The sequence below is a fragment of the Protomyctophum bolini genome, assembly GCF_963924005.1.
Source record: "Protomyctophum bolini genome assembly, chromosome: 10".
Lineage (NCBI taxonomy): Eukaryota > Metazoa > Chordata > Actinopteri > Myctophiformes > Myctophidae > Protomyctophum > Protomyctophum bolini.
The window spans coordinates 11980281-12003120 of record NC_137871.1 but is presented as its reverse complement, the minus strand read 5'-3'; the positions used below and the strand labels follow the sequence as shown (position 1 = coordinate 12003120).

The window sequence follows — 22840 nt, the reverse complement described above, 5'->3', positions numbered from 1 at the left end:
CTATGCTAGCGAGCTTCGGCGACTTCCATCCTTTCTCGAGAAAACGGCAACATATTCCAATCGCGATGACCGCCGAATCTGAAATGAGCCCTGAATTCGCCGATCTGAGCAAAACCACGGACAGCGGCGTATTTTCAGAGAAAACTGCGTGGAAAGACTAATACAGAAGGACGCTCACCCAAGCCGGATGAACGACCGCTAGACCTTTTCAATTTGTATCTCTGGGATCCGAATCGACACTGCATAATTCTCAGTGTCCAATGGAGTGTATACACAGAGTAACAGACCTCAAGGGTCCATTTGGTGTCTAAACTATCCGCCAATTATAGCCAGTGAACCAGTGACATCGTAAAGGATGCAGAGTCAAAGGATCTAGTCTGTAGCCGTGTTATTGACTTACTGTAGGATTGTAGAGCTATTGCCTTGCCTTAAGGAGACAAATCCCCTTGTATGAGAAAACATACCTCATAAATAGATTTCTGAATTACTGAAGTGTTTAGGAAGCGAGGATAAAGGAGGATTTGTAATGATCTCCTAGGGGAAATTACTTCTCTGCATTGGCTTGCTCCGAATGAGGCGTACGCAGGAGAGCTTTGGGCAGGTTAACCATTTAAAACCTGCAGTGGTGGCCATTCTGTGGTGCCACAGATAGAAAACCGACTGAGCGGGTAACTGTTTCATGTAATCAATTCCCAACAGATCTCCAAACCTGTTGTTTTGGGGAGCGCTGCGGTTTCAGTTCATTCAACCTCCTCTTGTGAGTTGGCTAGTGAGATGCACCCTAGGAGACATTTATACTTCATTGCGCAACAGTATTTTGCGCACAGAGAACAGCTGATATACAAGCTCACATCGCAGATGCGACTGTTGTGAGCGTAGAGGTCTGCGACGTGCGTGACACTATCGCGGGACGAAGCCTAAATTATACTTGATGGGCTGCAGGTGTGCGTGCAGCCGTGGACAAACGGGCTCTGCTGCCACGACCATGAGCGCAACTCCCGTTCTTATGACGGCGACTGGAGGTGTGGTTTTTGAGGACAACTGCTTTTAATTGCTATTATTGTTCAAACACAATATAAACCAAGGATTATATGGGCCATTCTACCGAATTGGTTCAAATTCAGAGTTGGAAATTGTGTGAAATTTGTATGCTATTTTGGAAAAACTTTGACCATATTCATGTTGTACCAGATCTAAGGGACACATATTTAGTAAAGGCACAGTCAATTATCATATTGTATTTTAATAATGTATCGTAGCCTAATATATTTCCTCCCCCAAAATTTGTCACTACCGAAGCATAGACTTTTACCTTACTTATTTTAATCTATTTTTTTTTTCAATTCCCCCCTGTACAGACCATTTTTAAGAATTTAGGTAGGTGGTTCCACAATTAAATACATTTCAATTGAAATTTCTATTTTTTTATGTTGAATTATTGAGCGAAATCTAAATCTAAATGCAAACGCAAAATCTGGAAGCCCAACAAACCTCTCCATCTCCTTTGCCTGCATTCTCACTCTCAGTCCCTCTCTGCCACCCTTTTTACATTTCGTTTTGGAATTTTAGACCACATGAAATCAGAATTAAGTACATTAAAAGCATAAACATCCAATTTTGTCACTACCGAAACAATCATGTCACGAATAGTGACTAATTGTTTCGGTAGTGACTGTTCCGGTAGTGACAATTTTATCTAGTTTTTAGCTTAACTCTACAATGCTAGGCAAAAAAAAGCTAAGAAAAACAGCTTTGAACTGATGTACATGGATAAAAACATCACATTTAGCAGAAAAAACGAAATAGTTTATAATTTATGAGAAATTATGTGTTTCGGTAGTGACACTCCTTAAAACCACACACTGATTTGCAGACTTTGGAAGACATTAATTTCAGACTGAAGTAAACTAGCTACTCATCATTTGGCCATGATGAACATGAAGTCTAGGTCACTTCTTGGTGAAAAGTGTGGGGGTGTGGCTTAAACCAGGCTCCATCTATGGACTTAAACTCTTTCTGTTTCGGTAGTGACATGAAAACATGAGACAGCATTTTTTTATAGATACGTTTTTTTAATTTAAAAAAAATCTACAGAATCTATCTAATTATTTCAACTACCCTATAAAATAATTCAAATGTGGGTATTAAAATATATTTAGGAAAGTGACAAAAATAATTTAAGTACTTTTTTCATTAATTTAAATGTAGGGGTTGGGACAGCCACCTTCCAATAGGAAGTAACGTATAAAGGATGGGTGTGTTTTTCATTGTGGGACTGCAATTTGAACCAATTCGGTAGAATGGCCCATATACTGTATTTCAAGGGCGAGAGATCACATGATCATTCTTCCTCCACACTGGGAGGAAAAAAACAGCATCTGAGAGTTTGATGGTGCAGTTTTTACACATGAGAGGAAGGGTTCTTGTGCTGCTGGCATGCGCGCACATGCTGTTGCTTATCAGTGTGACGTCGTCTGTAGACTGTTAAGGCGTCTATAGAAACCCATTGTAACTTCAAAATCCATTTGAACCATGTTAGATTCATTGAAAACACCTGTTCTTGTGCTGGTGACTCATATTGTCCAACTATGTGAGGGGGGAGGGGTGGGTGCAATAAAAAAAAAAAAGAAAAAAGAATAGAAAGAGAGACAATAAATAAATAAATAAGTAATGACCCCTTTACATATTAGAAGGACAATATCAGTCCCCATGCAGAACAAAGAGCAGGTGTTTTCGATGAATCTATCAAAAGGAACTGTCTGGGGTGCACAAAAGCCTGCATGAGTAGACTTTAAAAACATGTTTGAAAGTGAAATATCCCGTCTTGGGTCAAGGGCACTGAACCAGAAGAAAGCCTGGAGGAGCCACGGATGGAAACGGGGACCTTCTGGATTCGCAGACAGTCGCTACACACTACAAGCTACTGCCTTGTCATTCGGCACACTGTATTTGGAAGTGTTTACTTGACCCCGTGACCCAGACAGCAGCAACACAGATGTTTTGGCCTGAGATTTCCTCACAGCGTGATCAAGGCTGAGGAAGTAATACATTTATACGAAGAGGCTAAAACAACTGTCACGAAAAGCTAAGAAACTGGGACCCAAACACACAGTAAACCAAAGCTCAGGTTGAACCAGACTTTACTTAATGAAATGTTTATAAGCAAACCATCACAGAGGGTGTCAAAACTAAGACTTAAGTAGCCCAGGCTAACATGAACCCAAGAACAAACTGGCAACTCAAACATAGTCAGTGAGCTAGCAATGTACACCTCCAGCCTTTCGTGCCTATACCTGATCGAGGATTTGTTTTTTCAGACGTGCCTCCTCGGGAGACTTTGACTCAGATATGAACCCATTTGATCTGCACTATAGCACTACGCTGGATACCCAAAGTCTCAAGTAACGCACAGCTGGGAAACCGAGGTGGAATCAAGGCCGAACAGAGAGGGCAGGGCGGCAAAGTCACAACACAATACAAGGGGAGGACACATAGGGCAGGAGCAGAGGCCAAGATCATGACAAGGACTACGTGAGTGCTGGGGATGATTGGCTACTGGATTCAGAGCTGTGCACCCGATAAAAGAACTAGCCCTGCACACAAGGACGACGAGCGCTCTCTGGGAGTCAGAATGCCCTTGGTTTGATCCTCGCGGCTCCTCTATAGCCGCAATCGCTGTGATTGGCTGACATGCGCGGAGGGAGAACACATTTTTGTTGACGTGATAACCTATAGTCCAACCAGCAGGGCTTGCCAATTTGGAGGCGTCGCTATAGTCGAAGTGTGATGCCTTCACGAGTCACACACTCCGGCATGGCTCGCGAGAACCCAAGGCCTTGCTGTCGCCTGCCTTGCTGTTGCATTTCAAGTGAGTTGCAAAAAAAGAGATTCCTTTAGCCTACTGTATTTGCATAACCTTGCACGTACAGTACAGCAGGACGTCGTGTGAAACGGAAAACGAGCGCTTCCCCAAATAAGGTTTCCTTGGGAATCGCATATAAAGTGAAGCAGGACACTTAGCGGTTCCCCTGTGTGCTCACTAGAGCTGCTCACTGCTGGGGCACATGCAGAACAGCAGCATCCCAGAGGGGATGTGGATGTGTGGGTGGGATGTGAGCAGGGGTGTCATTTGGGTGTCCCAGGGGATGGCAACTGCCACCCACCTATAGCATTCACATTTAACCTTAAACGCTGTTCCTTTGTGCATATACACATTTATGCAGGTTAATCTGATTTTAGACCGGCAAACATGTCACGTGCACTGTTACGCAGTAGACACCTTTTCTTGTCTGCTGCAACCATACATTCCTTAATCACTTTCAAGCTGGCGTCCCAGTGAGTCATTATAAGCGAAAATGTTAAAATATTTGTTTCTTTATTTACTTATTTTATTTTTCCAACGTGGCGCGGGGGAATTGCTACTTTTGAAGATACATGACAAAGACTAAAACTATTGATTTGTTTTAGTTAGTTTAGTAAACACAGTCCTGTTTTAGTGAAACAAACATGACAGAGCATGCCAGTCCCTTTTTTTCCCACCCGTCCAATTGTAGTTGGTGTTATTTGGTTGGTTTTGGTGCACTATTATAATAAGTGCGGCGTGCACCTTGCTGGAGTCCCAGTCCTGTGTGGTGGTCTGGGTGGTCTGCAGTTCATACGTCTGCTCCATCTTCTCCACACCAGGCTTCGGAAAACCTGGAACCACGTTGTGGAGCTGGAACCCAAACAGCTGCAACCAGCTCCCGATGCCTGCACGCACACACACACACACACACACACACACACACACACACACACACACACACACACACACACACACACAAACACAAACATTAAAAAGCAGAACATTGTGCACATATATAACAGTGTGCATCATGTGAACTCAGTAAGAGACAGGAAATCACAGTGTATGTGTTATGTGGGCGAGCAGAGCAGCCACTCGCTCACTTGGTAGAGGTACCACGTGTCCTGCTGTGGTCGAACGCGTGACAGACCCACTGAATGTTCCATTATCTGGAGGGACACATGCACCCACTGACCTCCCACCTAATCTATTCATCATCCCACTGCACTATTCCATCTATCTCTCTCTCTCTCTCTCTCTCTGTGTGTGTGTGGGTGGGAGGTGGGCGGGGGGAGTTTGGGGCAGGGGTGTTTGTGAGTTCTACAGCAAACAGCAAGATGTCGCAGATGTCCATTAACACAATGCTTGGTCCGTCAGTCATGTTTTCTCTCACTGTCAGAGGGCCCCCTGCCGAGCTGGGCCTCTGTGGTTAGTGGTTGCTATACCGTCACCTTCATCTGTGTGTACACGCTTGTTTTTCTGTCTTGGGAGTATAACGTGATTTATACCGTGTACGATTGGCAATCTACTGTAATGATACGCTCACAATCAAGTGTTGCCAGGTCTGCTTACCAGAAGTGACTTTGGGCTTGTTTTTTTATTTTGTAAAGTCGATTGTACATATTGGTCGTTTTGCGGGTTACGTTTTTTGGGGCTTATTTCTAAAGTGTAGTCGCATATTTGGGCTGATTTGGGCTCACAATGAGTCTCTCTCTGCAGCCTGCATGGATGTTTAAACATTTACCGCGAAATCTTTTAATGTAGTTAACAGTTCATTTAGTATTTCCCTCACTCTCGGAAATGTGAAATGATCTTGTATGCAGATTTATTTGATTGTATAGTAGTTGATCTCTATATACATTTTGAAAGAAAAACATGACACAGAGACGATGACCGCTTAATGAAGTTAATTTAGGACCTTCTAGCAGTCAACTTCGTTTTATTAAACATTTCTTCCGTGTAGCCCTGCATGTTTTGTAATGTCATCATCATGCTATTATGCCCGTGAAATATACAGAGTGAACTTAATGATAAATTAATATGATAATAGCTTTTATATAATCACCAACATGAATTATTTACAGCTAGGTAGAGTAGTGGGGCGAGATGGAAAAGGGGCGACCGTACCCGTTAGCCCCCAACCCTCCCCTATACCCTACCCCCCCACCTTTCATTTGTTTTCTTCTCGAGATGCAAGGAAGCTGAGGGCAGCGCCGAAATATGGCTGCAGCTGTTGTCTCTATCGTCCCATGACTGCAATGAGTGCCTGCACAACAAAGTATTTCACCCACCTTACTTGTAATGTGATGTGACAAAGGCGGGGTGCGTGAGCGGACACATTCAATGTCAAAACCCGAGAGGGGGCGAGCGAGCGCGCTGCGCTTTTCATTCCGCAGAGTTTACAACAACTACGCGTTCTTCTCACCCGTCGCGAACTTGGTCACCTCCTCCACCGTGCCGACGGGGCAGTTGTCTTTGAAGGCGTACAGGTTGAAGGGCCTGGGCTCCCTGCTGAGCTCCGCCCACAGCTCGTGATTGGGCGAGGTCCAGCGGCCGGCCAGCGTGTCGTAGTCGCGGCGGCCCAGGTGCACCAGCCGCGTCAGGGGGTCGTACAGGCCGCCGTGGAAGCCGACGACCAGCCGGAAGTCCGGGTTGGTGTCCTGGTAGACCTCGCCGTAGGGCGTGTAGAGCACCTCCTTCACCAGGCGCCCCCTGCTGGAGAAGACGGCGCGGGGCGTGCCGGCGCCGTCGCACGCCACGTAGTACTCCTCCCCGCTGCTCAGCTCCATGGCGATGAGGTGGCCCTGCGGGGAGGCGTGGAACTAATTAAACATGGAATGCTGTGATTTCCCCGCCCAAAAAACAACATGATGTGTACAGAAAGGCCACACCCACCAGTTTGTTAAAGGACCACTTCACCACTTTTCAACCTATCTTCATATAATAGGTCCTCACTAATAATCATGAAAAAATTGCGCAATGTTTTCCTACTCTGTCTGTGTATCATAGGAGGGTTGTGGGCAGGTTAGAAACCGTCTTCCAGTGACATCATCGATGGGGAATACAAGCTAATAGAAACTGCAGGCTTTCTAGTCCTGAAAAGTTGCAATGCGAAAATGGAAGCCATCGTTCTCACGATAATGAAAATCGAAACATTTTTGTAAAAAAGAAATCTGCCTAATGATGATGTCACTGGAAGACGGTTTCTAAACTGCCCACAGCCCTCCTATGAGACACAGACTGAGTAGAAAAAAAATCGTGCCATTTTATCATGATTATTAGTGAGGACCTATTATATGAATATTTAAGTATGCCTGGTTTTCAGGTGGGCAGTAGTCTCTCGAGACAGACTGTTGACTCCGTCAAATTCAAAGGAAAAGAGGGCGCCGTTTTTCCTTTCTTTTTGGACTATGGGTTCACAGTTTGGGTGGGTGGTGATTAGGGTTGATTTTGGTGGGTGGTGATTAGGGTTGGGATTCGTTAGGATTTTAACGGTTCCGGATCCTTATCGGATCTCTCCTAACGGCTCCGGCTCCTAGCGGTTCCCTCAACGGTTCCAAATATTTTTTCCCCCTTTTTTTCTGACATATATTATGCTTATATTATAACTAACCTAACCAAGTACATAATAAACACAAATAAATTCATTCAATTATTGAAAATGCACTTTACAATTATGAGGTGGCAGTATTATTTAAACTTCACCACCACCACCAGCTAGTCACAACAATATCATTGTTGCAATTTGTACTGTCTATTGCAATTTGTACCGTATATAATTAAATATACTGTACACATTGCAATAATGATATTGTTGTGGTGACAAATGTTGTCTTTAATGTTCAGATTAATTTAATATGAAGGACCCTACCCTAATGGAAACAAGCCATAGTGCTTTCTTGGATTATAAAATCCTTTTAGCAGACCTTGTATTGAACTGTAGGCTACGTTCCTGTGCATTTTTCGGCAAACTGTTCATAAGGTAATCAATCTATGCACCTAAACGCTGGGCTCTCAACAGTCACACGATTAATTTAGAGCCAAATCAAAATCAGTAACGTGTTTCATAAAATATCAGACAGAAAGACAGAAAGACGTTGAGTCATTAACAACAGTTGTACAATACTACTACTAGTATGTACTAATGAAAAGCTCTGTAGACGTTAGTAGTTTTTATTACGTCACTAGCCTGGGGAAAGTGAACCAGCCTTGCATCATCCTCGTCCCCCGCCGGCTGTGGTGGAGCTGCAGGGATTCTAGTTGTCTCTAATTGCTGTCCGCCCCTGTGTGTAATTATTGGTTTGGTCCACCACAACATAAGCCTCCCTCATGTGTCCCTACGAGGTCTGCTAGTTGAGTTCACTTTCTGTTTAGTTACGCGGTATTTTCATTTGAGTTATGTTCTGTTGACCTCTTAAGGGCCCTATAACATGTTTTGTTGAATATGTTGTTCATTAATTGTTACCTTTTGAAATAAAATAAAATGTTTGAGTTTGAAGACCCGCGTTATCCTTATTGCTTTGACTGCTCGGTCCCTCTCACACCACTGCACACACCTGCAGGTCGTAGTAGAGCGAGGTGATGAGGTTGCTGGTGTGGTTGTACAGGTGGCTGACCCGCGTGGGGTGCGACAGGTCCGCGTAGAAGAACTGCAGCTGCTGGCCCAGGCTGGTCCTGGTGGCCACGCGGCGGCCCAGGCCGTCGTAGCGGTACCACACGGCGCGCTCCGTCAGGCGGTTGTAGACGCGCGCCAGCAGGCCGTTGGAGTTGTAGTCGAACAGGTCGTTGCCGCGCTGCCGCAGGAAGCCGTCCTCGTCCAGGCCGTACTGCAGCTCTCCCAGCCGCGTGATGCGGTCGCGCTGGTCGTACCGCAGCGGCGTCAGCCTGGGTAGAGGGGGGGAGATTACAATACACATCTCTCGAGAACAGATATTCCGAGCTGCGCTAATGACTCTGTCGGAACGCGTGTGAACATTGGGGATTAGTGGGAATGAAAGCATAAGCCACCGGAAGAGGAGGGCTGAGGGGCGGACCAAACGGTCCAAACATCCTGTTTTCAACATTCTATTGGGTGGCAAATTCAAAGGAAATAAACTGACAAACTGACACATTGTTAGGTATTGTTAATTATATTGTCTCTGTCAGGTGGTCTCATAATTGTCCAAACCTGTCAAATTCAAGAATAGCAAACAGACCGACAATCTATTTGTAGTGCAAGCGCATTTGACAATTTGTTAGGGAACAAACTGAATATTTACTCGCATGCGGGGTGACAAAACAGGGGGGTGTGTGAGCGTGTGTCAGTCAAAAGCAGCCGCCGCTGTTCAAGGCTGATATGGAATAATGGCCCAGGCAAATAAACCACCTCTTCAAGATTCAACACTAACGCTGAGGCAAATCTGGTGCAACCACTAACATGGTTTGCATCTGAAATCATGTAATATTCTGTTCTAGGCTATGTCACCCCTAGCCTGAGCTAACGTGTTAAGTTTCTGGTCTATAGGGGTGGGTCGCGGCTGAGATTTGCGCACGCCCTGATTGGATCTCAACGATCTGTCCGTCAGCCCTGGACACTCCTCTCCCGCCTAGTGAAGCGCTACGTCACATAATTTGGAGCGACGCCCACCCGGAAGCGTTGACTCCCACTTCTAGACCAAGGCAGCCAATGCGTTCCTCCAGGCTTTCATTTTTCGCGCAGACGAAATGAAAGCCTGGGTATCGAGGCTATGTCACCCCCACTGTGAGGCAAATTGTCCAGTCAAAGACTAATTTAAATACAAATTGCAATCAGTTAGGCTCTACAAACTATTAAAACACAGCAAGAGAAGAGGAAACATGCATCCCCACATCCTCCCAACCAATGATGCAGTGCCAGTGTTGTTGACAAAAATTACTGTGTGACAAAAACTACTGTGTGACAAAAATACACTGCACTGACGTGAAGACCAAAATGATCACATTTCTCAGCAAGAAAAGACATGGGCTATATCTTGCGCCACGTCCCCGTAACCCTTATCCCTAAACTTATTTGCCATTTTTGACTATTTAAAAAAACCTTTAAAATACTTCAAATAGCTGATCTACAAGCTCACAACGTGTAGATGTAGATCGGCCAGTTGAACTATCTTAAAAAGATCGTCAAAAGTCCTAGTAGTACAAAGTAGTAGTAAGGTTGAAATCTCTTTTTTGCAAGTAGAAATAAATCTTTCCCATTAATCTATTGTTAATGGGAAAGTACAGCCACAGTCTAAGGACTGTGTAACCTCTGTCTGTGTATGCGTGCGTGCGTGCGTGCGTGCGCACGGCGCGCAGCACCTCCGACATCACAGAGTAAGGAACAATTAGTTGACATCTAGCCCAGGTGTTATTATGAATATCAATAAGGCTTGTGTGAAGGATTAATATAATGGCTGAGGAAAAAAGCTGCTTCTCTTGTTTCGCTGCAGCAACTACAGACAGGGTTGCCATGCTTTCCTGTGGCTCGCACGGCTCACCAAAGTCCCATTAAACTGTCAATCTAGGCCAGTGGTTCTCAACTTCCAGGGGCCCTCGACAGGACATAATGAGGATCCCCCCCCCCCCCCCGACAGAGATGATAGTTATGTGTGGAGCGCCCACTATAGTCTCAAAGTTCCTTCTTTGGATTCATTATAAGAGTTCTTCATAAGGTTTCATTTGGAGAACGCATGGTGCCACAGTGAAACAATAACAAGCTGATGTACGTTGAAGCAGAATGTGCAACAAGCGAGTTATAATAAAATGTAGACTCTGTGCCGCTTGTGAATTATAACCGTTATTCGACAGTCCCTGTTTTGACAGAAGAACACTTCCCAATTCAACAATACTGCGAAAACAAATTTAAACGGCAGAAATGGGGGGGAAACGACTTCAAAGCAGCTGCAGCAGTTTATAGGCATGGGAACACGGGCACCATACTCTTTACTTTTAACTGTGTTTGTTCTAGAGCAAGCTCAGTGATTGAGCAAACCTTTGTTTAATGTTAAAATGGTCAGAGTTTTGGCTCTGACGCTATACTGTAGGGTGCCACATTGCCGGGGGTCATCAAAATGTCCGTACGCGGACAAAATGTGTCCATGGCAAAGACTTGCCCTTGTCTTTTTTTTTACCCACCATTATAATGTTCTTATTTTGATCATAAGACCCAATTAATGAATGTCAAGTCTCCTGGTTTTCTTCAGAATATGTATGACACTATATCGAGTCCAATAGGACTAGAGGTTCTCACATGTTTTATTTGCAAGGACCCCCCTTAACTAACTACAAAACGTCCAATTCTAATCAAAGATCATGTTTTTGACGGCCCCATCGTGGTCCCGTCGCTAGTCGCGTTAGAATTTATCTAGCCCCTCTCGGCACCGAGAGTGGCTAGCTGAGACAGAGCAGATCAGAGGCAGGAACGTAGGGACGCGCAGCTAGCCACTCTCGGTGCGGGAGGCGGTACAATGGGAAGTCAAGGAAGGAAGGAAGAGATCATTTCAGAGCAGCCAAAACGGCGCCAAATGGAAATTCTCTCACGTTTCCGTTGTCTCCTATAGCCCGATATATGCTTCTTTTGAAACATCTCACCACCACTAAAAGGCCGCAGCACGGCCTGCACGGAGGGCATGTACATCTGTATACCATATCGCGTGGAATAAATGCATAGGGGCCCTACGTAAAGTAACTAGTAATAAGTAAACTTTACGGAGGGCAGTGTTTTGGCTACATGTTGCTACTTCAGCTACTTCCCAAAATGGTGCGGAGCCACCTTGAAATATGTCCTGAAGAAACAAATCGCTGGGGGTCCTGATTTAATGATTACAAATACCCCCGGGCGTTTTGTGTGTTAATTGCCTTCAAGGATCTAGTATGGTTAGGGATTTGGAATTTTCCGTTCGACCAAATTAAAAACATATTTCACAGTGTTATTATTTCATGTGCAAAGCGAATTAACTCAACAGCTTTTTTAAATATCCGTGGACTGGATTTATAATTTGCTTACATTAAAGTTAGGCTATACTCAATTATGTATTTTCGTGGAAGTTTATGAATTTTGAAGTTTTAACCACCAAACCTATACACAAATATAATTAGGAATGAATGTAATCACCAAGACCTATTTTAAAATAGCCCATCATCCGGCGCTTTTGTGTGACAGTGTATGTATGTCAAGTCATTAATTCACGAAATACAAAAAAATAATATAGATAGATAGATAGATAGATAGATAGATAGATAGATAGATAGATAGATAGATAGATAGATAGATAGATAGATGGATAGATAAGAGGTTTCTGCCCGACAGCAGCAACGGTATTCCACCACTGGCTGGCCGTACCTGGCGCTGGTCCCGTGGCTGAGCAGGTTGATGTTGCCGTTGAGGTCGTAGCTGTAGCGCCACTGCGGCCGCTCGTTGACGGAGGCGCTCTGCAGCTGGCTGTCGGCGTCGTACTCGTAGGTGTAGCGCGTCACGTTGCTGTCCACGCCCACGCGGATGTCGCAGGTGGTGGTGCGCCCCGCCGCGTCATACTGCACCGTCATCCAGTAGGCGATGGACTTGAGGATCTCGTACTGCACCTCCACCACCTGGCCGTAGGAGTTGAACACCTTGGTGTGCTTCATCAGGTGGGTGGTGATCACCTGCACACACGCACGCACACACACACACACACACACACACACGCGCAGAGTTGAACACCTTGGTGTGCTTCACCAGCTCAGTGGCCTTGTTGTTAGAGTGTCCGCCCTGAAACTGGGAGGTCGGGGTTCGACAATGGGCAATTCTCTTTGTCTTTTTAAATACACAAATGTGCGTGTGAAAAGTTCCTGTGACAAAGGCTGTGGACAAATACATCAATACATTCATTTGAGATCGTTGACATGAAAATGTCACCGATTTAAAACGACATTATAGGAAGAATGAAAAGTAATAAACAAGATCAAAATCACTCAATCAATCAAAGTCAGTCAAAAAGCAGACTTGGCAACACGCACAGCGATTGATTGATTTTGGTGATAAAGGAAAGAAAACAATAGCACTTCCAACATACACAAAGGTAGTAGAGTATTAAAGCACACGAAAGCCCTATGGCTAATTGTCATTGTGGTCCGCTATAAACACTTACATCATGTAAAAGCTATATTATAGCAGCCAGCATATAACATATTATAATAATGGGTTATACAGTACAAGGAGTCAAGGACCCATTCCAGCCCATACTGGTATTCATAACACAGGTTTAAGAAGGATTGGTGGATTAGATACAGTGTAACACCGGGGCTCCACCGGGCGCGTCAGCGTCGCGTCTCCGTCACCGTCAGGGAATGTTCCCTTTTTAATCAATGAAAGGTGGCTCCACTGCCCGCGTTGCGTTGCGTGACTGCATTCAAATTGCCCCGGTTCGTTTTTTGACGCACGTGGCGGAGACGCAACGAGTGTCAAGAGTACTAAAGCAGCACATAATATAGACTTTAAAATGTACTGAGAGGAATAAATACTGCCTAAAGCCGACAACCCGCAAAGAGTATACTTAAAGGTGCAAGGCTCAAAATGCTAAATGTAAAGACAATACATGTCCGTTTCACATGGTTTAAGATGGGCCTTTGACCACAGCGCTGAGGAAGGCCCAACTGGCCGGAACGCGTCTGTTCGTCAGAGGTAATAAACCATGAGAAAAGACATTTATTGCGTGCTGGCTTTACTTTAAAATGCGCCTGTTCAGACTGACTATGTTCTGCTTCGTCTCAGAGCTCTCCAGCTGCGAGTTGAGTGACAGGTACATTGGACACGCCCACTTGATGTACTGTACATCAGGGTCAGGGATAATTGGAAAGCCACAGCAAACCACAAAACCACAACAAAGCCAAACAACACTCAAAGCCAAAACCAAAGTATCCCGAAGCGACAACATTAACAGTAATCAAACCAATCAATTTACCGTATGTAAAAAAAAGGATTCTAATAAAATAATAGGTGGGAATGTTATGGCACAATAAGTCAAAATGACCTAAAATGCATTCTTTCAGTAGCATGTGACGTTTCAAACTAGGGGGTTTTCATGATTCTGAATCCATTCCAAGCATTAGTTTAGCACAAAAAACACAGCTTTGGCCATAGCCACTTGCCCAAATGTGCTCAAATGTGCTGACCTCATCACATTTGTGATGAAGGCTATGGCTGTTTTTAGCCCAAGGAGTGTTTTTTGTGCAAAACTAATGCCTGGAATGGTTTCAGAATCATGAAAACCCCCCTAGTTTGACACGTCACATGCTACTGAAAGCAGAATGAATTTTAGGTCATTTTGCCTTAACAGGATTTTGATGGTGGCCATATGGATTTGGGGCTCTCATGAATTCTCCCCGCATTTTTGCGATTTACATGAGGTCTCAATTTGTATAACCCTCCTAGATGACAAATCCATTGATGAATCTTTTTTTTCCGCAGAAAGTTTCCCTGCTAATCCGAATGAAATAAATGGTGTCTAAAAAGATGAGTGTTTTATTGTCGGTGAGAAGGGCAGCTGAAAAGTTCAGTTGTGTGTGAAGCAGCAACAATGTGCTAGATTGGCTGTTGTTCAAGGTGAGTGGAGAGGTGATTCTGGTGTAATAAAAGACATACATCGCCCCCATCACCCCCCCCACCCCTTTTCCCCTCACTGTATATGTTTCTTTTCCCTTTTTACCTCCTTTATGATGAATTCCCGTTCTGCTCTTTGGCTTTTTAGAAGTGTATATTTGTACGTCTCTAAATGTTTTGATGAATTTGAACAAGGTGGACCCTCTTGTAAACAAGTGTATAATGCTGTATTGTATTGGGTCGTCCACTCACAGTTAACAGTCTTTGTACTGAGTTGGGCTTGAATTGTACTGCAATTCTTCAATCAATCATCCAGCATTGCTTTGTTTTCATTCTGCATAAATAGGTGGCTCGACAAAAACAAGGTAAAAAAAACACTGAAATATACACTGGCGAATTCTCTTACGCATTTGCTTACTTATGTGGGTCAAATACAAATAATGTGTTTAACGAAACACGTTGGTCGAGTTTGTAACCCTTTTTAAAATGAAATAAAGGATTTTTTTCACTTTTCACTCTTTTAAGTTTGCCACCTTATATCTCCTTCCACAGTGACATTGACTCAAGGTATAGAACTTTTCATATGAAACCCTCTCCAAAGAGCACCCGTCTATAGTTTTCTCTACATAAAGGACCCACGTAGCGCTTCTTTTTTTCTTTTGTATTGTTACAAATAACGTGTTTGTTGCGACCGGGAATAGGCCAATATAGCGGCATAAAAACCGCCCTAAACAGGGGCCCTCAGGATTGTTTCATCCGGCCCTGCACCTCTCTCCCCCTTCACATTCAATTGATCCTGTGATCTTTTTGTGGCCAGATGTACGTTCCTGGAGTGTAGTAGGACTACAGTAAATAATAATAAATAAATCGCAGTAGAAATGTGTAAAAAAAATACATATTTAGCCACTTGTTCGAATGCCCCTGCATCAAAAATAGCTAAAACAAAAACAACGCAGCAAATGAGAAAAGTTTAACACTCGTTTGACTTTCTCTATAGTAGTAAACATGAACCTTGGCCTTGTTGAAAAAAAGGAACCATAAAACGGTTTACCTGGTTGAGGTCGTAGAAGATGACGCTGAACTTCCCGAACTGCTCCACGCGTCCCGACACGTCCACGTAGCGGTACAGGTCGATGGGCAGCGGCGTCTCGTTGATGACCGCCTGCATGCTGGTCACCCGGAAGTTGTTGTAGCTGTAGTCGAACCGGGCGTTGACCAGACCCTCCTCGCTGAAGCGGAAGATCTGCCGACTCGTCAGAGGACCTGTGGGGTGCACAGATTGACCGCCGTGGTTTAAGATGGGAACTCCTTTTGGTGTTTTTTTGGTGCTTTAAAAAAAATCGTGAAAACGTGTATAAGTATAATTATGTTCTTTCACAGCAAACGTTTTTTAATTCAAATCTTTGCTTATGGGGGGGGGGGTCCCTGGAACAACATATTTTGTCGGTGTCCAAATATATCATTTTTGGGGTCCTTGACATGAAATAGTTTGAGAACCACTGATTTGAAACATAGGTTTTTCAGAAAACTCTCGTGATTTTGAAGACATTTTTTAGAATCCTGTTCTCAATCCTAAATGGGTTAAACATGCATATCGTTGGCGTCTGGTGAACATCTCTTATCTTTAAAAAATGTAACATTGTGTGTGTGCGCATGCGTGCGTGCGTGCGTGTGTGTGTGTGTGTTTTGTTTGTATATTAACGCTCTACTTCATATACAACTACAGCAAAACACAAAAGCATCAAAAGTAGCAGTTCATTATTCTGCAGGCAACATCGGCATCCCGATATTATTTATTTTCCATACTGGGAGATTTGTACACGAGATGTGTCCATAGAACTTGAACACGCCACAGACCTGTACAGTACAAGCATGGATGGAAACATGCAGACATGCGTGCATGCACACACACGCACGCGTCGCACACACACGCACACACACGCGCACACACACGCACACTACTCCCAGTTGGCCATTACATCTCTGCTAGACACACACACACACACACACACACACACACACACACTTTCGGCCCCCAGTTGGCCATTACACCAGCGATACGCAGCTAATTAAATCAAATCAAGGCCTAATTCAACATCATTAACACGGACACACACAGCAGGCATCCATTCGATCTCAACTGGCCCTGTACACACCTCGATGGCGTTTCCCCGCGTTGACCTTTAATATGGAGACATAATGAAATCTAAAGACAATAGCCATGATGGGCCAACGTGCTCCTTAACCCATTCTGACCTGAGATCAGATTCATATGAGGTTTCCACTGGACACACACTGGTCTGATTAACCCATTCTGACCCGAGATCAGATTATAAAAATGTCAGTCGTTCTTCGATTTCTCAAAAAATAGCAGATCTACAAGCTCATAGCGCGCCACCGAGTGGCGCGCTATGAGCTTGTAGATCTGCTATTTGTCAATAGCTAAAGCATAACATGATGCTAACACCAAAATGGGTTCCCGTTCAGAAAGGGTTAATGTCAGCACATCAACTTTAACAACACCATTCGTCACCTCCGCTGCCACCCAGTACACCTCTACCACCATTAGGAAATTGAGGCACTAATGAAACACCATTATATTGCTATTTGAGATGACTCCGATTGCTATTAACATGAGTGAGTGTTGCGCTCCGGAGACTGTGAAAGGAGCCGCATCAGCGTATGCATATTCCCTTTTTATTTTTCCTGATGAAATGTTGATTCTGTAACCCGGGGCTAATAGGAGAAACCACAGGCACTCACACTTAGAAAACTCTTGCGGGGTAGGATCCACAAGGAAACGAGAATGATTCGATATGGCTCCCATGGTCCTAATGTTCTATGTACGCCCTAATCAAAGACACATTTGGAGCCATTTGTTTCCATAAAAAGAACTACGTTGGTCTTCATAAAGATTTGAAATAGTCGTTTCTGTCTTTTTCCAGGGCCAAATAAATCCTTGTAAGGTGTTGAGCCATGTAAAGATATTATACAGAACACTTTGCAGTTCCATGGAGAACCTTTGACAGATCCATAGTTCCACCATTTACAGAAATGTGCAGAGATATTGCGTGGGTGGTGATGGAAACTCCTAGACAATAGAAACTGTACATGTTAATGTGTTCCTTAAAGCGCAAATAACATGCATTTTAAAACTGCTTTTAATATCATATTGGCTATGTCCCTCAAAGTTATTTCTCATGGTTTGAGCCTCAATCACCGCTCCGATATAACAGTCCTTGTCATTTCTTTCTGGACTTTGAAAGCCGTTTTAGCTGCAGTACCAGTGGGGGTGCTGATATGCAGAATATTTAATATTTGATTATAATACTGATGCTAGATAAAACCAGGCTCGTTTCCATTCCATACCAGTTCAGAAAATCAACAATGGTGGACATTGTAAACAAAGTGGAAATGCAAGACTGAAGGAGGAATTATACAAAGTAGGGTGACATTGATGACATCACGATGAGGACAAAATCAGTTGAGCTGTTCCTCAGAGCAATGATATGACCCATATGATATGAAAGCCTGATTGTTCAAAATTGGTTATTTGTGGGGATAGAAAACACATATGGGAGCCCCAAAAACACAAAGGAAATTGAAAAAGTTGAATTTGATGTTATAGGTCCTTTAACTTCCTTCACATAGATACAATTTCTCCGCCTCCAAGCGTCTCCAAATTCCATAAAAAGCATTGCTGTTTAAAAACAACTTCTTCAACATTCAAACTAAAGAACAACTAAAAAGACAGGAAAAACAAATCAAACATATTTTGCTCACAATTGTCGAAAAAATAAATAATAAGACTGTGTCTGTTCTGTTGGTGCATGAGCGTATTGTTTACAGTTTACACTACAGTACAGTTGATACATTGTTCAGGATTGTATAACTCTGATCCACCGTTCTTTTAAAGACCAACTCGAATATAGAGCATATCTATAATGGAGACATAGAAATGGATAGTTCACTTCACCCAAAAAATAACTTTTTTTCCTATCGATTACTATTATTATTATCCATGGAGACTTGAATTCATGGATATGTTTTTTGTCGCATTCCTAAGCCAATATGTGATGATTCTGATGACCAGCAGTGGTTCCCTATAGAGACTCAAAGAGTCTCCTTTGTGTCTCCATAGGGAACCACTAACCTTTTTTTCTACTTTTGCTCAATTTCACAATTGCTAATCTAATTGAATTACTCTCTGCTCCCGCCAAAGCACCGACGACGTACATTTACATCACGTGGCGATCGATGAAACCGGAAATGAACCGGAAGTGAAGAAAAGTCTGCCTCCATCCACTTACAATGTAAACAGATTATTTTTTTAAATGCATAATATATCTCGGATTCTTTTGCCAGATTGCATTGATCAAAACAAGCTTCATACACCAGCCCATAACTAAAGCCATGATCGCGGTTACAACATTTTCAGGTGCATTAATTAAAATAAAATTGCGCAGACCTTTACACAGTCGTTGTTTACTTCCTGTTCACGGCACGGGACCAGTTCGTCCTAAAAATAAGAGTATGCACTAAAAAAAGACCGTGACAGTGGCGGAAGAATGAATGAATTCATACATACATACATACATACATACATACAGCTACCTTGATGGAAATCTGAATTAGTGAGCTCTCGTGGAACAACAATTAAGGGCCTCAGAATGATATGACTGGTGAGGTGCAGTCCCCTCACGTCTCACATTTGCAGGTCCCCCCCCCCCCTCCCCCCTCTTCTCCCAGCTGTCAACCCCCACCCCCCCCCCTCCCCCCACCATTCCCCTTTTCTCCCTCACACAGTGGTCTCTCCTCTCCAGGGACAATTACCGCTATCTCTCCCCTCCGAGCCTCTGTTTGTTCTGCTGAAATGAGATCAGTTAAAGAAAGGGTGAGAGTCCATTCAGAGTGAGGGCAAAGTGATAACACACACACACACACACACACGAACACGCATACACGCACGCACATGCACACACACACACACACACACACACACACACACACACACACACACACACACACACACACACACACACACACACACACACACACACACACACACACACACACACACACAAAGCACCCAGATAATCATAAACGCACACATGCACACTCACACCCACCCTACACACAACCAAAACACACACACACGCAAACGCTCACACACGCACATGCACACACTCTCAGCTACACTCACACTAATAATCAAGAATGCACACACCCACACATATAATGACGCACGCACGCTCAAATGCAAGCGCTTGTGTGCACGTGCTGCTAATCTCTCAAAAATAATTTGAGAGATTAGCAGCACCTGACTATCAAGAGCCAATCAGAACGCAGCAACAGACGCTGTGCAAGGCCTTGTGGAAAGTGCAGGGAATGCGGCTCTGTATTAACAAAGCCAATCTCCAGGGTCCCCCGGGGGCCCCATAGGGGGCGCTGCTGGCCACACTATTACCAGCTAATACTCAGTGGGTTTCCACGTTATGAAGCCTATTGTGTTTCTAATTAATTCTCCATATCAGATGGCAAGCTGATGGTCAGATTCATTGGTTTGTACTGTAATTCACAGCTCCGGGTGAGTTTCTAAATGACTCATAGTGCCTACACACGCACATTTTAAATTCCTCTTTATGTCCACATAATGTAAGCCAGTATTTCTGAAACATTTTCATGTCGGACGCCCATCTAAGATGACGACATAAAAGACGGTAAATGTTTATTATGATTCCACTTTTTTTTTTAAATTATTATTCCACATTATTTCACTGCATATAATCAACGTGTTATACTTTTCATGGTTTGAAATGCACTTTCCTAAATGGATAGATCCAGATCTGGATCTATCGATTCTGATGACATCACGGTCCAAAGGCAAATCAGTTTGCCTGTGGACCAGATTTTGAGCCTAATTAATCCGAAAACCCCAGACCACAGAATATCTACTAAATGTTCAGGTTTTGAGGCCAAAAAATAAATAAAAAAAAGTCACACGTCTCGTGTCCACTGCAAGCGTATGTTGTGCTGTCAGCACCTTCCTGCCATGTATTTCTAAAGAGGCATGCTAAAATGCTAAATCTGAATGACACATTTTCAACATTTATTTTCATCTTCTGAATCTGAACTATAATTATTATGGCGGTGATTGACTGTTTGTCACCAGTCATCCATTTACTAACGCTTATATGAAAACCACCAGTTGGTGTGAACTAGTAAACCACCCCGGACGCGTAAATCGCATTTCATTTCATATCATCAAATAAAATGAAATTAAGCTTAAAGTTTAATGCCACATTGTAGTTTAGGTACAAGCTCCCACCAGTTACAAAACAGATAACCACGAGACAAAATAAAGTGTCAAATAACAAAGCGACACTATCAAATATGCATAAGGTGAGTAAAAATACAAATAAACTATAAGGCAGAGAGTATCTCAGTCTCTTGTGATAGTGCGAGACGCCACTTAGCAGCAGATATCAATTATGTATGAAATGTGTGAGTATAGGCACACGGTCATATACATGAACAACAGCGGCACAATGAACAAAAGAGAGCAAAACGGAACTTGCCTGAGAGCATTCTTCCCACCACGATACACACACACACACACACACACACACACACACACACACACACACACGCACACGCACACGCACACGCACACGCACACGCACACGCACACACACGCAACCTCCGAAGCTGAGCTCTCTTCATACCTGAACATTGTCTGATCTAACGGACTGCTCTGCTGACTCAAACCCAAACCACTGACTCTACGGTGCACTCCTTCGCAAAGAAAGTCTGACTGCAGCCTTATAGTATATATTGTGTGGCGGGCGGCGATGCATTCTTATCAAAGCAAGGCAGTGATGCTTCAATTTCAATATTCTGTGTTTGTCCATATTTCTTACTTGATTTCTTACTGTGTGTGTGTGTGTGTGTGTGTGCGCGTGTGTGTGCGTGCGTCAGTTTTAGTCAACTATCAAAGTGAGCAAACAGTATAGGTATAGATTTTACCGTACACACTATCTGTGTGCATCTTTCCTACTACACAACCTCTATCAGGTTTTCCAACACATAATGCCATTGTTTGCATCAATGTTATTATTAAATGAAAAAATATATATATATATTTTAAAGAAGAATACTGGTAACTGAAATGGAACTAGAAAAAGTGCTCCTCGGAGCACATAACTATGCCAGGTCAGGTAGGATATTGTGGGCCAGCAATAATGAATTGCATTTTTTATTTTATGAATTGCATTTTTATAGCGCTTTTCCAAGTGCTCATAGCGCTTTACAATGGTTGTTTCATTCATACATTGGGAGGTGAAGCGGCGAACAGTCGACGCCAGCGTCCTCACTTCCCACATTCACACACCAATGGCGGCGAGCTCACACCGACCGACTCATTGGAGGAAATGTAGGGTTCAGTGTCTTGCCCAAGGACACTTCCACATGTGGCCAGGAGGAGCCGGGATTCGAACCGCCGACCCAGGGAACATTGGACGACCTGCTCTACCTCCTGAGCCACAGCCGCCCATATATATATATATAGCAATGATTGAAATTTGCCAATCAGGATGGAATAGGAAAAATATGATAGATCCGTCTTGATCATATGACTATAGAGTGTCGCAGTCCCGCCCCCTTTCATGACGACGCCAGGCCCAGGAAATAATTCCCAATGTATTTTTCCCATAGACATTTCAAAAAGTATTTATTTAACGACCTTTTAAGCGTCGTACGAAGCCAACTCGAGTCGTGACAAATCGTGACAACAAACACAATATTTTGGACCAAACAAATAATTACAAAGAAGAAAAAACAAGTGAAGTGTTGTAACCTGCCGTTAAATAAATACTCTTTGAAAAGTCTATGAGGAAAATGAACAGGGATTTTTTTCCCCGGGTCTCTCGAGGGGGCGGGACTGCGACGCTCTATAGAGATAATGTGTACCGGACATGTGAAACTGAATCCATCTTAGATGCCCCGTTGCAAGTAAAAGGCCTTCTGTCTTATATTTATAACATTATTTCTAACTTAAGGACCACCTCTCTTAACACAACCAAATCAGGCTGGGAAGAGGAACTAGGTGAAATCATAACAGATGAGACGTGGAGTAACGCCCTCACTCAGGTAAATAGTAGTACCTCATGTGCTAGGCTAAACCTAATCCAACTTAAAGTTCTGCACCGCTCTCATTACTGCAAAGCTAAACTATAGCTAGAATGTACAGGTATACCAGTGTTGACGACAAGTGTGATAGATGCCACATATCCCCAGCTAACTTAACACACATGTTCTGGTCATGCTCCCAATTAATACAATACTGGACTGTTATATTTCGATCCTTATCAGAAATGTTTAGTATATCCTTACTCCCCTGTCCTGAAGTGGCAATCTTTGGA

The 22840-nt window shown here is 43.5% G+C and overlaps 1 protein-coding gene across 1 annotated transcript in view; it reads right to left on the bottom strand.

Annotated features, from left to right (window-relative positions):
• tenm1 (teneurin transmembrane protein 1) overlaps positions 1 to 22840 on the bottom strand; it is a gene marked incomplete at both ends in the record, with an annotated part of 354011 nt that overhangs the window by 1433 nt on the left and 329738 nt on the right. Inside the window, 5 exons of the mRNA XM_080773976.1 lie at positions 4607 to 4749; positions 6270 to 6648; positions 8401 to 8728; positions 12183 to 12484; positions 15472 to 15683. Coding sequence (XP_080630102.1) covers positions 4607 to 4749; positions 6270 to 6648; positions 8401 to 8728; positions 12183 to 12484; positions 15472 to 15683 — 1364 coding nt within the window. The remainder of the gene's footprint in view (positions 1 to 4606; positions 4750 to 6269; positions 6649 to 8400; positions 8729 to 12182; positions 12485 to 15471; positions 15684 to 22840) is intronic.